Here is a 14,218-nt window from a genome sequence, read left to right on the forward strand (position 1 = left end):
ATTGAAGGAATTGTCCCGTAGGCTCCGAGACAGGATTGTGTCGAGGCACAGATCTGGGGAAGGGCACCAAAACATTTCTGCAGCATTTGAAGATCCCCCAAACAAGTGACCTCCATCATTCTTAAATGGAAGAAGTTTTGTAACAACCAAGTCTCTCCTAGAGGTGGCTTCCTGGCCAAACTGAGCAATCGGGGGAGAAGGGCCTTGGTCAGAGAGGTGACTACGAACCCGATGGTCACTGACAGAGCTCCAGAGTTCTCCTTTTGGAGATGGAGAACCTTCCAGAGGGACACATCACAATCAGGCCTTTATGGTAGAGTTGCCAGACGGAAGCACTCTTCAGTAAAAGGCACATCACAGCCCGCTTGGCAGAGCTTGAGAAGATATGCAGAGAAGAATGGGATAAACTCCCCAAATACAGGTGTGCCAAGTGTGTAGCCTCATACCCAAGAGGACTTAAGGCTCTAATCACTGCCAATGGTGCTTCAACAAAGTACTGAGTAAAGGGTTTGAATACTTTTGTAAATGTGAAAATATTATAATGTTTTGTAAGAAATTTRAACAACAAAAAAAGTACCTGTTTTTGCTTTGTCAATATGTGTCACGTTCTGACCATAGTTCTTTTGTGTTTTCTTTGTTTTAGTGTTGGTCAGAACGTGAGCTGAGTCGGCATTCTATGTTTTGTGTTTCTATGTTGGGTTTGTTGTTTGGCCTGATATGGTTCTCAATCAGAGGCAGGTGTTTGTCATTGTCTCTGATTGGGAACCATATTTAGGTAGCCTGTTTTGTGTTGGGTTTTGTGGGTGGTTGTCTTCTGTCTTTGTGTCTATGCACCAGATAGGACTGTTTCGGTTTTTCACATTTGTTGTTTTGTATTTTGTAGTGTTCACGTTTATCGTCTTTATTAAACATGTTGAACACTAAGCACGCTGCGCTTTGGTCCTCTCCTTCGTCCACAGAAGAAAGCCGTTACAATATGGGGTATTGTGTGTAGATTGATGAGGGGGGAAAAAACATTTTATCAATTTTAGAATTAGGCTGTAACGTAACAAAATGTGGAAAAATTCAAGGGGTCAGAATAATGCGGTGCATTCGGAAAGTATTCAGACCCCTTGACTTTTTCCACATTTTGTTAGGTTACATGGAGACAAATTAGTGCGACAAAAAAATTGTTAAATTTCCTGATCTTTTTCATATCTTTCAGATATAATACAGASACTTCAAAACAAACTTCCTTTAGATTTTGTGGGGGGACTATCTATTGGACCATGTAGTGACTATGTTATTCAACGCATTTGTATTGGGCTATTAGCAGTAAGGCCAAATTCAATGTTTCATCAAATATTTTGGGGTGGATATTTTTTTGATACTTCAAGGGGTCTTAAAATTCAAAATCAAATAGCTAKATGATCCTTGGTATGACCTTCTTAAAACAATTCCACACTAATCATACCAGTAATTTTCTACTAATCAATACAGTGTCATAATCATCCTTGGAATGACCTTCTTAAAACAACTCCACACTAAACATGCCAGTAATTNTCTTAAAACAACTCCACACTAAACATGCCAGTAATTGTAACAACAGTGTTGTTATCATGACACAATGCAGCACCTCCCTCACTGATGCCCAATGGTGCTCGTTCCCTGGTGGAGTATGATTGTGTCACACTGTGCCGCAACGTATAAATATCAGTTTCAGCAATGCCATCCCTTTGTTGGGCACCTGTAATGCCAGCCTAGCACGCTACAGAAGCCTAGCAGTGTCAGGTATGCTGTCCACACATAGGTGGCCAGAGCAGGGCTGGGCGATGCTACAGCTGGTTCTGGTGGTTGCTCTATCCAGGGCAGAGCCAGATGACCTGGTGGTGTGCAGGCGGAGAGGAGGACCAGAGTACCCACAGCTGGCCAAGGACGGAGACATCATTCTGGGAGGCATCTTCTCATTCCACAGCAGCTGGCAGAACAGAGAGCTGAACTACACACAGAGCCCACCACCTCTGCAGTGCACCAGGTAAACTACTGGCAGGAATGAGGTWGGCATAATATTGAAATTCAGGGAAAATACTATGGGTAAGTTTTAAGAATAACATACATATTAAGAAAATAGCAAATTCCTTCTTTTTCTACTATGGTTGTCAACAATTATTGGTTTCAATAATGTATCTCTAGAATAATTTCTTACAAAATATTTTTTGCAATATTTATTAATTAAGGAGAAAATATTGTTCATTTTAGTCAGGGAACATTTGAACACCAAACCCTGACATTAACAACTGTCATGTTGGAACCAGTCTGAATTTCAGAGCYTTCCAGTTTACCCAGGCTATGCTGTTTGCCATAGAGGAGATCAACAACAGCACATCCCTGTTGCCCGGTGTCTCTCTAGGCTATAAGATCTATGACTCATGTGGCTCCATAGCCAGAGGGGTGAGGGTGGCCCTGGCGCTGGCTAACGGGAACCAGGAGACGGCCACAGAGGGTTCAGGTTGCTCCAGACCAGCCCAGGTTCAGGCCATCATGGGGGAGGACTCCTCCTCACCCAGCATGGCCACTGCTACCGTCCTCGGTCCCTTCCATATCCCGATGGTAGGTAGTGGGCAGGGTTAGGAGTCAAGAGGGTATCAGTGTATTAAGATGTTCTATACATTAATTCAAAACATGCTCATTGGTAGTCATTAAAAACTTTTTGAAAAATGCTTTCTCCCCTAAATAGTAGTATWTGGATGTGTTGTCTATTCTTATACTGTCGATAGATAGTTGTATGTCCTAATTGGTTGTCTATTGTTACTCCTGTACTATTTTTATCCTCAGATCAGCCACTTTGCCACATGTGGGTGTCTGAGTAATAAAGTCAAGTACCCCTCCTTCTTCAGAACCATCCCCAGTGACCACTACCAGAGCAGAGCCCTGGCCCAGCTGGTCAAGCACTTTGGCTGGACTTGGGTGGGCGCCATCCGAACCAACGACGACTATGGAAACAACGGCATGGCCACGTTCATTGAGACGGCAGAGCAGCTGGGGATCTGTCTGGAGTACTCTGTGGCCTTCTTCAGGACAGACCCTGAGGAGAAGCTGCAGAGGGTCATAGAGAGCATCAAGACGTCCAAATCCAAGGTCATTGTCGCCTTCCTCTCCTTCCTGGACCTAGACTTGCTGGTGAAGCAATTTGCCCGCCACAATCTGACAGGCTACCAGTGGGTGGGCTCCGAGGGATGGATCATTGACTCCTACATCGCCAGGGTGGAGGCCCACCACGTCCTGAACGGAGCCATAGGCCTGTCCATCGCCAAAGCCCGTGTCACAGGGCTGGGAGAGTTCATCCTGGACGTGAGYCCGCTTATCTCGGCCGGCATTGACAGCAGCATGTTCACTGAGTTCTGGGAGGCTCTGTTTGACTGTCGCTTCAGGCAGGGTGAGAGCTCAGAGTCCGAGACGGGTCAGTCTCAGCGAGAGTGTACAGGCAGGGAGAATCTGTCTGGGTTACAGAACATCTTCACTGATCTGTCTCTAATGGCTATCTTTAATAATGTCTATAAAGGGGTTCTGGCTGTGGCCCATGCRCTCCATAATGTTTGGGGCTGTGGGGAGACGTGTGGCAACAAGACACAGCCTGATCCACAGACAGTGAGTTGATGAGCACAAATTTTGAAGTGTAACTCAGATTTTCATATGTCGGACATTTCTGTTCAAACTGCACAAAAAAAGCTGGCTTGTGAACATTCCTGATATGTTATTATTATTACTGTTATTGTTATGTCTCCTTAGATTCTCCAGCACATAAAAAATGTGCGTTTCAAGACAAAGGAGGGGGAGGAGGTGTATTTCAACGAGAAAGGAGACGTTACTGCCAAGTATGACATCATCAACTGGCAGCCGAAGGAGGACGGCAACGTGGAGTTTGTTACCGTGGGTCTCTACGATGCCTCCCTACCTGCAGACAGCCAACTCACCATTAACAACAGCTCCTTAGTGTGGACACAGAATGCAAAGCTGGTGGGACTAATTGAATGTCAAATACACGCAATGTGTTGCAGGCTATCATTTGTAACAGTACACAGTGTAGTGGATTGTGTCAACATGTTCTCTAATGTATACCACCAAWMMRTTTTTTTTTTTTTACAGGTGCCTGTGTCAGTGTGCAGTGAGAGCTGTCCCCCAGGCACTCGTAAGGCTGTACAGAAAGGAAAGCCTGTATGCTGTTATGACTGTATCCKATGTGCAGAGGGAGAAATAAGTAATAARACAGGTAGGAACTAATCAGTCAAACAGTGATAAGAGAAAAACAAAACGACCTACACTGTTGTCCTGGAATAAAAAAGATTTTGTGTGTAGTCTTTATTAAACCTATTACATTCCTTTTGCTTTTTATAGATTCTGTCACCTGTGATCAATGTCATCCTGAGTTTTGGACCAATAAGAAGAGGGATATGTGTGAAAAGAAGGAAATAGAATTTCTCTCCTATGAAGAAATCATGGGAGTGTTGCTGACTGCTGTCTCCCTGCTAGGAACATGTATGACTAGTATTGTGGCATTTATTTTCTTCAGATACAAGAAAACCCCCATCGTCAGGGCCAACAACTCTGAGCTGAGCTTCCTGCTGCTCTTCTCCTTGGCTCTGTGTTTTCTGTGTTCTCTTACRTTCATTGGCCGGCCCTCTGAGTGGTCCTGTATGCTGCGTCACACAGCGTTTGGGATCACCTTCGTCCTCTGCATCTCTTGTGTTCTGGGGAAAACAATAGTGGTGTTGATGGCCTTCAGGGCTACACTTCCAGCCAGTAATGTCATGAAATGGTTTGGGCTTCCACAGCAGAGACTCAGTGTTCTGGCTTTCACTCTCATACAGGTCCTGATCTGTGCTCTTTGGTTAACAGTCTCCCCTCCTTTCCCCTACAAGAACATGAAGACCTACAAGGAAAAGATCATTCTAGAGTGTGATGTGGGTTCAGCTATTGGTTTCTGGGCTGTGTTGGGCTATATAGGACTCCTGTCTCTCTTGTGCTTTGTGCTGGCTTTTCTGGCTCGGAAGCTGCCTGATAACTTCAATGAGGCCAAATTCATCACCTTCAGCATGCTCATATTCTGTGCAGTCTGGATCACCTTTATCCCAGCTTATGTCAGCTCTCCTGGGAAGTTCACTGTAGCTTGTGGAATCTTTATCCATCTTCCTCAAGCTTTGTTGCTTTTCTGTATATTTGCACCTAAATGTTATATCATTTTAATGAATCCAGAGAAAAACACTAAAAAGAGTGATGAGGAAAATGTTCAACAACATCAGCATGAATGCGTAATTGTTTAGTCATATTTCTCATGATAATGTACTTTATTTTGACATTTTAAGTATTTCAGGTATGAACGTTTAATTGTTGAAAAAAACAATATATAACTAGAAAATGAATCGGTTGTTTTTTAAATTATGAACTGTCAAATTAACATATATTTTTTTATTGTCAGAGTATGGCTAAACGTAGTGAATGAGGTATATAACTGAATACCATGCCAACCTTCCAACAACCAGAGAAAGTACCATGCAACCTTCCCAACAACCAGAGAGAGTACCATGCAACCTTCCAACAACAGATACATGAACCTTCCCAAAACCAGAGAGAGTACCATGTCAACCTTCCCAACAACCAGAGAGTACCATGCAACCTTCCCAACAACCAGAGTACCATGCAACCTTCCCAAAACCAGAGAGAGTACCATGCAACCTTCCCAACACAGAGAGTACCATGCAACCTTCCCAACAACCAGAGAGAGTACCATGCAACCTTCCCAACAACAGAGAGATGACCATTCACCTTCCCAAACCAGAGAGAGACCATGTCAACCTTCCCAACAACCAGAGAGAGTACCATGCCAACCTTCCCAACAACCAGAACCATGCCAACACCCAACAACAGAGAGAGTACCATGCAACCTTCCCAACAACCAGAGAGAGTACATGTCAACCTTCCCAACAACCGAGAGAGTACCATGTCAACCTTCCCAACAACCAGAGTACCATGCCAACCTTCCCAACAACCAGAGAAGTACCATGCAACCACCCAACAACCAGAGAGAGTACCATGTCAACCTTCCCAACAACCAAGAGAGTACCATGTCAACCTTCCCAATAACCAGAAGAGACCATGCAACCTTCCCAACAACCAGAGTACCATGCAACCTCCAATAACAACCAGAAGAGTAACCATGTCAAACCTTCCCAAAACCAGAGATACCATGTCAAACCTTCCCTACAACCAGAGAGAGTACCATGTAACCTCCCAACAACCAGAGAGATACCATCTGTCAAAGCCTTCCCAACAACCAGAGTACCATGCCAACCTTCCAAACAAACCAGAGAAGAACATGTCAACCTTCCCAACAACCAGAAAGTAACCATGCCAACCTCTTCCAACAACCAAAGAGTACCATGCAACCATACCCAACAACCAGAGAGAGATACATGCCAACTTCCCAAACAACCCGAGAGAGTACCAGGTCAACCTTCCCAACACCAAGAGAGTACCAGTCAACCTTCCAACAACCGAGCAGAGTACCATGCCAACCTTCCCAACAACGAGAAATACCATTGCCAACCTTCCCAACAACCAGAGAGAGTACCATGCCACCTTCCCAACAACCAGAGAGATTACCATGGCAACCTTCCCAACAACCAGAGAAAGTACCATGCCACCTTCCCAACAACCAGAGAGAGAACAAAACATCCGGATCACAATGAGACAGAATCTCAACGTGTCTTTGATTTCTTGTTTGGTTGAGTGTCCCCTGGTCTCCTGAGACCTTCCTCCTCCAGGAGCCACACCAGGGCTGGAGCCATAGCAGCTACCCCTGCTGCAGGGGCGGGGGGCCAGGGGCTATATAAGGGCTAAGGCCGGGAGCTGTAGAGTCTAAGAGCCCTGACTGCACTACAGAGCCAGGAGCCATGCCACTGCTGGAGCTGGTCCTGTTGGTGCTGCTGGTGGTGATGGGGGAGGGAGAGCCAGTGTGCAGGCTGCAGAGCAGGGCAGAGCTGCCAGACCTGGCCAAGGACGGGAACCTTGTCATCGGAGGCATCTTCTCGTTCCGCACRGAACAAGATGGGGTCATAGACACATTTCAGACCATCCCCAAAATTCGTAGATGCATAAAGTAGGTATATTCATCATGTTTATTTGTTTCAAACAGTGTTGTTTTTCTGTTATTTGAAGTTTAAAGTGTACTAAATAATTTCTAACTACAATTTTTTTTTAGTTATAATTTCAGAGAATTCCAGTTTGCTCAAACAATGATCTTTGCAATTGAGGAAATCAACAGAGACTATGAAATTCTTCCAGGCATTAGGCTTGGATACAAAATCTACAATCACTGTGGCACTATGGATATACTGAGAGCTGCGATGGCTCTGGTGAACGGACAGAAGAGCATTATCAATGACAACAGCTGCACCGAATCGGACACAGTCCAGGCCATCCTTGGGCATTCTGGATCTACACCTACTATCGGAATGGCACAGATGGTTGGGAGGTTTCAAATACCAGTGGTAAGAAACAAAATGAACATAAAGTGAACAACATAAACTGCCTAGTAAATTACAATGTCATCTTGAACAAATTATTACTTCATGTAGCTTTTAAATCAAATGCACAAGTATCTACAGTGTGCTCTATTCTGTGATATTCAGAAGTGCTGTCATATTCAGAAGTGCTGTCATATTCAGAGTGATGTGATATTCAGAGTGATGTGATATTTCAGAGTGCTGTGTATATTCAGAAGTGTGCTTCATATTCAGAATGACTGATATCTGTATATTCAGAGTCTGGGCATATTCAGAAGTGCTTCATATTCAGAGTGCTGTATATTTCAGAAGTGCTGTCATATTCAGAAGTGCGGTCATATTCAGAGTGCTGTCATATTCAGAAGGGCTGCTCATATTCAGAGTGCTTCATATTCAGAAGTGCTTTGCATATTCAGAGTATGTCATATTCAGAAGTGCTGTCATATTCAGAGTGCTGTCATATTCAGAAGTGCTGTCATATTCAGAAGTGCTGTCATATTCAGAAGTGATGTGATATTCAGACGTGCTGTCATATTCAGAGTGCTGTCATATTCAGAGTGATGTCATATTCAGAAGTGCTGTGATATTTTGTCACTATTGTCACAAACTGTCTTTTGTGACCCTCACCAAAACAGATCAGCCATTTCGCCACCTGTGGGTGTCTGAGTAACAGAAAGGAGTTCCCTTCCTTCTTCAGAACCATCCCCAGTGACATCTACCAGAGCAGAGCCTTGGCCCAACTGGTCAAGCACTTTGGCTGGAGCTGGGTGGGGGCTATAAGCAGTGATAATGACTATGGGAATAGAGGCATAGCCACCTTCCTGCTAGCTGCACAGGAGGAGGGAGTGTGTATAGAATNTGCTAGCTGCACAGGAGGAGGGAGTGTGTATAGAATACTCTGAGGCATTTGAACAGACAGGTCCGCGCCATGAGCTTCTCAGGATAGTGGAGATTATTAAACAGTCCAGTTCAAAGGTCATCATGGCCTTCATGACCCACAGGGAGATCAAGGTTCTGGRGAGTGAGCTCTACAGGCACAATATCACAGGACTYCAGTGGATCGGCAGTGATGCCTGGATCACAGARCCTTCTCTCACTGCCATCGAGGGACACAGKGCCCTGGTGGGCGCCATAGGCTTCACGGTGACCAGGGCTCACATCCCCGGGCTGGGAGAGCATCTGAGGGATGTCCACCCCTCTCACTTCCCCAACAGCATGTTTCTCAGGGATTTCTGGGAGATTGTGTTCGACTGCTCGCTCAATATGACTACAGAACCTAAGAGGAAGCCATGCAACGGCTCGGAGAGTTTAAGAGACGTGCAGAACACGTTCACAGATGTGTCCGAGTTCACGTTCACTAATAATGTGTATAAGTCTGTGTATGCTGTGGCTCATGCCCTCCACAACCTGTTGACATGTGAGGAGAGCCGGGGACCCTTCTCTAATGGGAGCTGTGCTCAACCCACACACATCCAGCCATGGCAGGTGAGCAGGAACCAGTCAGAGAATTCACTAGTTTTCATTGTCACATGTTACGTATCATAAACAAATACGCTGGTGAGAGATTATACGTTCTTCTTCAACATTTTTTTTAGTAGCTGAACTATTTTTGTAATTTCTCCCCCAACCACAAAAGGTTTTGTATTACCTTCAAACAGTGAATTTCACAACAGAGGAGGGGGAGAGAGTGTTTTTCGATAGTAATGGAGACTCACCGGCTAGATACGAACTGGTTAACTTACAAACCACTAACCCAGGCACCATGGATGGAGTCACCGTCGGTACCTATGATGCCGCACTGCCAAAAGGCCACCAGTTCATGATGAATAACGTCAGTGTCATTTGGAGAGGAGGTAGTAAAAAGGTGAGGCTCTTAGTCACTCAAACATCTCTCTCAGGCTATATATATATATAATCTACAGTGAATACAAAACTATCTGTATTCTTCATATTCTATGTCAAAATACATTTTAGGATCTAAGTGTACACAAGTATATTGACATGATTCTGTCATTGCACTGCTTTTGATTGAATTGTTGTGGTTGTTTTTGCTGTTTTCTGTGTATCAGGATGCCTTTGTCAGTGTGCAGTGAAAACTGTTACAGACCCTGCTGGAGTAAAACATGTAACATTTACAGTAAACCGTGTATGATCTCTGTACCCCTAAAGATACCTGTGTCAGTGTGCAGTGAGAGCTGTCCCCCAGGCACTCGTAAGGCTGTACAGAAAGGAAAGCCCGTATGCTGTTATGACTGTGTCCCATGTTCAGAGGGAGAGATCAGCAACGCTACAGGTGATGGGCAAACACACAGCATTACGGCTCACTGAAACAGTCACTCAGAAATCGACACAGGTCCCAGAGGCACGCTCCTAAAAAAAATTATTAAATGATGTCATATTTCAGACATCGATRTCAGTATGTAATTGCTTTACGATTGTAAAAGTGAAGTCTGACTGTTGTTTTTTTTCCAAATAACRGCAGATTCCATCGACTGTACGAGGTGCCAGCTGGAATATTGGTCCAACAAGTACAGAGATTCCTGCCTTCCGAAAGAAGTTGAATTCTTATCTTATGAGGAAATCATGGGGACACTGCTGGCCTTGTTTTCATTGCTAGGGTTGTTTCTTACGGTGATGACATCACTCATTTTCTACTGTTACAGAGAGACCCCCATCGTCAGGGCCAACAACTCTGAGCCTAGCTTCTTGCTGCTCTTCTCCTGACTTCTGTGTTTTCTGTGTTCTCTTACTTTCATTGGCCGCTCTGAGTGTCCTGTATGCTGGCTACACAGCGTTTGGATCACCTTTCGTCTCTGCACTTCTGTGTTCTGGGGAAAACAATAGTGGTGTTGATGCCTTCAGGGCTACACTTCCAGCCAGTAATGTCATGATGGTTTGGTCCTCCACAGCAGAGACTCAGTGTTCTGGCTTTCACTCTCATACAGGTCCTGATCTGTGCTCTTTGGTTAACAGTCTCCCCTCCTTTCCCCTACAAGAATATGAAAACCTATCAGGAAAAGATCATTCTAGAGTGTGATGTGGGTCAGCATTGTTTCTGGCTGTGTTGGGCTATATAGGACTCCTCTCTCTCTTGTGCTTGTGCTCTTTTCTGCTCGGAAGCTGCCTGATATTCAAATGAGCAAATTCATCACCTTCAGCATGCTCATATTCTGTGGCAGTCGGATCACCTTTATCCAGCTTATGTCCGTCTCCTGGGAAGTCACTTGTAGCTGTGGAGATCTATTGCTATTCTGGCTCTAGTTTTGCGTTTACTTTTCTGCATATTTGCTCTAAATGTTTATTATATCGATGAGGCCAGAGCAAAACACCCAAAAACATATGATGGGGAAGACATCCAATGATACGTCATAACATATTTTAGAAAATGTCGGGGCTACTAATGATATGTGTTTGTCAAATTTTTGTAGTGAACTGTGGAAGGAACAACTGCTGCATGTTTGAAACTGAAAATAATTAAAATAATAAAATAATTAAGTCACTAGCTGTTTAGTGTTTAGTGTTTTTACTGTTGTGTGTATTTAAATAAAATCACAATCAAAAAAAACTTTTGTGAAATAATAGATATTGAAACATGAACATTAGACATTGTCAAAGATAGACAGGCTGACAGACAGACAGCGACAGACAGCGACAGGCAGCAGACAGACAGACAGACAGACAGACAGACAGACAGACAGACAGACAGACAGACAGAACGACAGAAGACGACGAAGACAGCAGACGACAGACAGACAGACAGACAGACGACAGACAGACGACAGACAGACAGACGCAGGCTGCATAGTACAGAAACAGACAGAGCAGGCACAGTGCAGCAGCAGCAGACAGACAACAGGTAAACAAGTAACCACCTGGTACAGACAAAGCAGGCCCTTTGACACACACACACACACCACACACAGTGGGATGACTCTCTCCAGGTACAGAGGAGCTGCTGCTATGCCAGAGCGCAGTCCCAGGGGAGGAACACTCAAGGCCCCCAGCTATCCTTTAACACAACAACAAAGTAGCATTCCCATCAAGGACACGTATATCTGTAATCATCAGATTCTGTTAAATAGTGAACACCTTTGCATGATTCATTATTTCTTCTAAAGTAAATTGAAATTGATAAAAAAAATAATTTGGTGTTTACATTTGATTTAAAACTGCACAGGATCAAGAATTGGAAAAAATGAAATACAATGGAAAAGTCCTAATTAATTTGGTTGGGGGCAATGATAATCCTTTACGTTGTAATTTAACTCACCTCTGATTAGTTGCAAGGTGCCTACASGGTTAACAATAGTCTTCAATCAATTTTGAAAAGAAAAACAGAACATTCTGATCGATTGCACACCATTTTTATATTGCCTCTTATTATAATTTTACATCAAAAAAATGATTTAAATGTTTTTAAAGGGAAGTCATACTAAGACTAGGCTCTCTTTTACAGATGAGTCCTACATAAATATATCAAACACATACAACATACAATATACAAAATTACAAAACACATTAAGAAAAGCAGACACATTTATTATTAACGTAGAGGTCTCTGATCATTTCTCTGAACTGACCACGGGGGGATCAGAAKATCGAATTTCAGAGAGCTCTGTAAGTTGTTCCACATAAAAGATGCAAAAACCAAACTCTGTGGAGACTGAAGGGGCCTCCAGTATAAATCGAATCCTGAGATCAGGTTTGTTCATATGTAAGTCTACATCGAATTAATGATGACAGATACATAGGACGTTTTATTGCATGAGTGCTTTGTAGATAAACCCAACAAAATGTTCCTTACATACGAAGAGGCCCAAACCAGAGCAGGCCAATCTATTTGACCATAATCTCTTTAAGTCTACTCTTTAGCAATCATACTACAAAAAAATACACTATACTATCAAATGAACATTGCGCCCAGATATCAGATATCAGCCCCAACCATTGTTAAGACAAAGGGACCTACTGGATAATTGGAGGTTGGACAGGTGTCTATGCGAGTCCACGGCGGTGCCTCATCCTCTCCTGGTTGCTGATAAAGATCTTCTGAAAGGATAGTTGACCTTGCAGACTGAAAACCTCAACAGTCCCAGCTGGTGAAGAACTAGTTATGGGTACACATTTATARRCTCAATGAGTCCCGTTTCATGTTGTTGTTTTTTTTCTCCAAATGGTTCGACAAGTAAAGGTCGATTGCATAAAACCCCTGATTTATTTTCTGTACATCTCACAGACTACAGCCGCCACACACTTTTCAATCTGTGAATTTGAATGGCTGTAACAGAGCTTGGGAGCCCAMCAAATAGCAGCCACGTGCCCGGATATGTATATGCCTCATTTTGCCAGTGTTCCATTAGACTTTGGACACTAGGACACTAACCTACGGTACAGCAGTTAGAYAGACCTACASCCTAAATCATGCATGGCACATGKYTCCTCACTGTGAGGACTTGGGTAGCCCGGCGCTGGCTGGCTCTCCAATGCTCTCTTATTAAGACCCCTATGTCATGCTCTCGATACCTCAGAGACGTGTCACACCTCCTACATGCCAGGTTGAGGTTGATGGGGTGTTTGGGCAGGATGTGGACGGGGAAAGGAGCAGGGGCGGGAGCACCGACTGACAGGGCCTATGTGGTAGGCTCTGAGACAGCACAGGGTTCAGAGAGTTACAGACCACAGAGTCAGCCCTAGCTCTAGACTGCACTACGGAGCCAGCCCTAGCTCCAGACTGCACTACGGAGCCAGCCCTACTCTAGACTCCACTACAGAGCCAGCCCTGCTCTAGACTGCACTACGGAGCCAGCCCTAGCTCTAGACTGCACTACGGAGCCAGCCCTAGCTCTAGACTGCACTACGGAGCCAGCCCTAGCTCTAGACTGCCTACGGAGCCAGCCCTAGCTTAGACTCCACTACAGAGCCAACCCTAGCTCTAGACTGCACTACGGAGCCAGCCTAGCTCTAGACTGCACTACGGAGCCAGCCCTAGCTCTAAACTGCATACGGAGCCAGCCTAGCTCTAGACTGCACTCAGAGCCAGCCCTAGCTCTAGACTGCACTACGGAGCCAGCCCTAGCTCTAGACTGCACTACGGAGCCAGCCCTAGCTCTAGACTCCACTACAGAGCCAACCCTATCTCTAGACTGCACTACGGAGCCAGCCTAGCTCCAGACTGCACTACGGAGCCAGCCCTAGCTCTAGACTCCACTACAGAGCCAACCCTAGCTCTAGACTGCACTACGGAGCCAGCCCTAGCTCTAACTGCACTACGGAGCCAGCCTAGCTCTAGACTGCACTACGGAGCCAGCCCTAGCTCTAGACTGCACTACGGAGCCAGCGCTAGCTCTAGACTGCACTACGGAGCCAGCCCTAGCTCTAGACTGCACTACGGAGCCAGCCTAGCTCTAGACTCCACTACGGAGCCAGCCCTAGCTCTAGACTGCACTACGGAGCCAGCCCTAGCTCTAGACTGCACTACGGGCCAGCCCTAGCTCTAGACTGCCACTACGGAGCCAGCCCTAGCTCTAGACTGCACTACGGAGCCAGCCCTAGCTCAGACTGCACTACGGAGCCAGCCCTAGCTCTAGACTGCACTACGGAGCCAGCCCTAGCTCCAGACTGCACTACGGAGCCAGCCCTAGCTCTAGACTGCCACACGGAGCCAGCCCTAGCTAGCT

The 14,218-nt window shown here is 45.0% G+C and overlaps 1 protein-coding gene and 1 pseudogene across 1 annotated transcript; both read left to right on the top strand.

Annotated features, from left to right (window-relative positions):
* Positions 1–2,328: 2,328 nt before the first annotated feature.
* LOC112074214 (extracellular calcium-sensing receptor-like) lies at positions 2,329–5,300 on the top strand. The gene is made up of 5 exons (XM_024141421.2): positions 2,329–2,589; positions 2,815–3,627; positions 3,769–3,996; positions 4,126–4,249; positions 4,375–5,300. The coding sequence occupies exons 1-5, from the start codon at positions 2,329–2,331 to the stop codon at positions 5,298–5,300; spliced, it is 2,352 nt and encodes a 783-aa protein (XP_023997189.2).
* A 1,971-nt stretch (positions 5,301–7,271) lies between these two features.
* Positions 7,272–14,218, top strand: part of LOC112074215 (extracellular calcium-sensing receptor-like) — a 12,368-nt pseudogene continuing 5,421 nt past the window's right edge.

Source organism: Salvelinus sp. IW2-2015, unplaced genomic scaffold, assembly GCF_002910315.2.
Source record: "Salvelinus sp. IW2-2015 unplaced genomic scaffold, ASM291031v2 Un_scaffold2537, whole genome shotgun sequence".
Taxonomy (NCBI): domain Eukaryota; kingdom Metazoa; phylum Chordata; class Actinopteri; order Salmoniformes; family Salmonidae; genus Salvelinus; species Salvelinus sp. IW2-2015.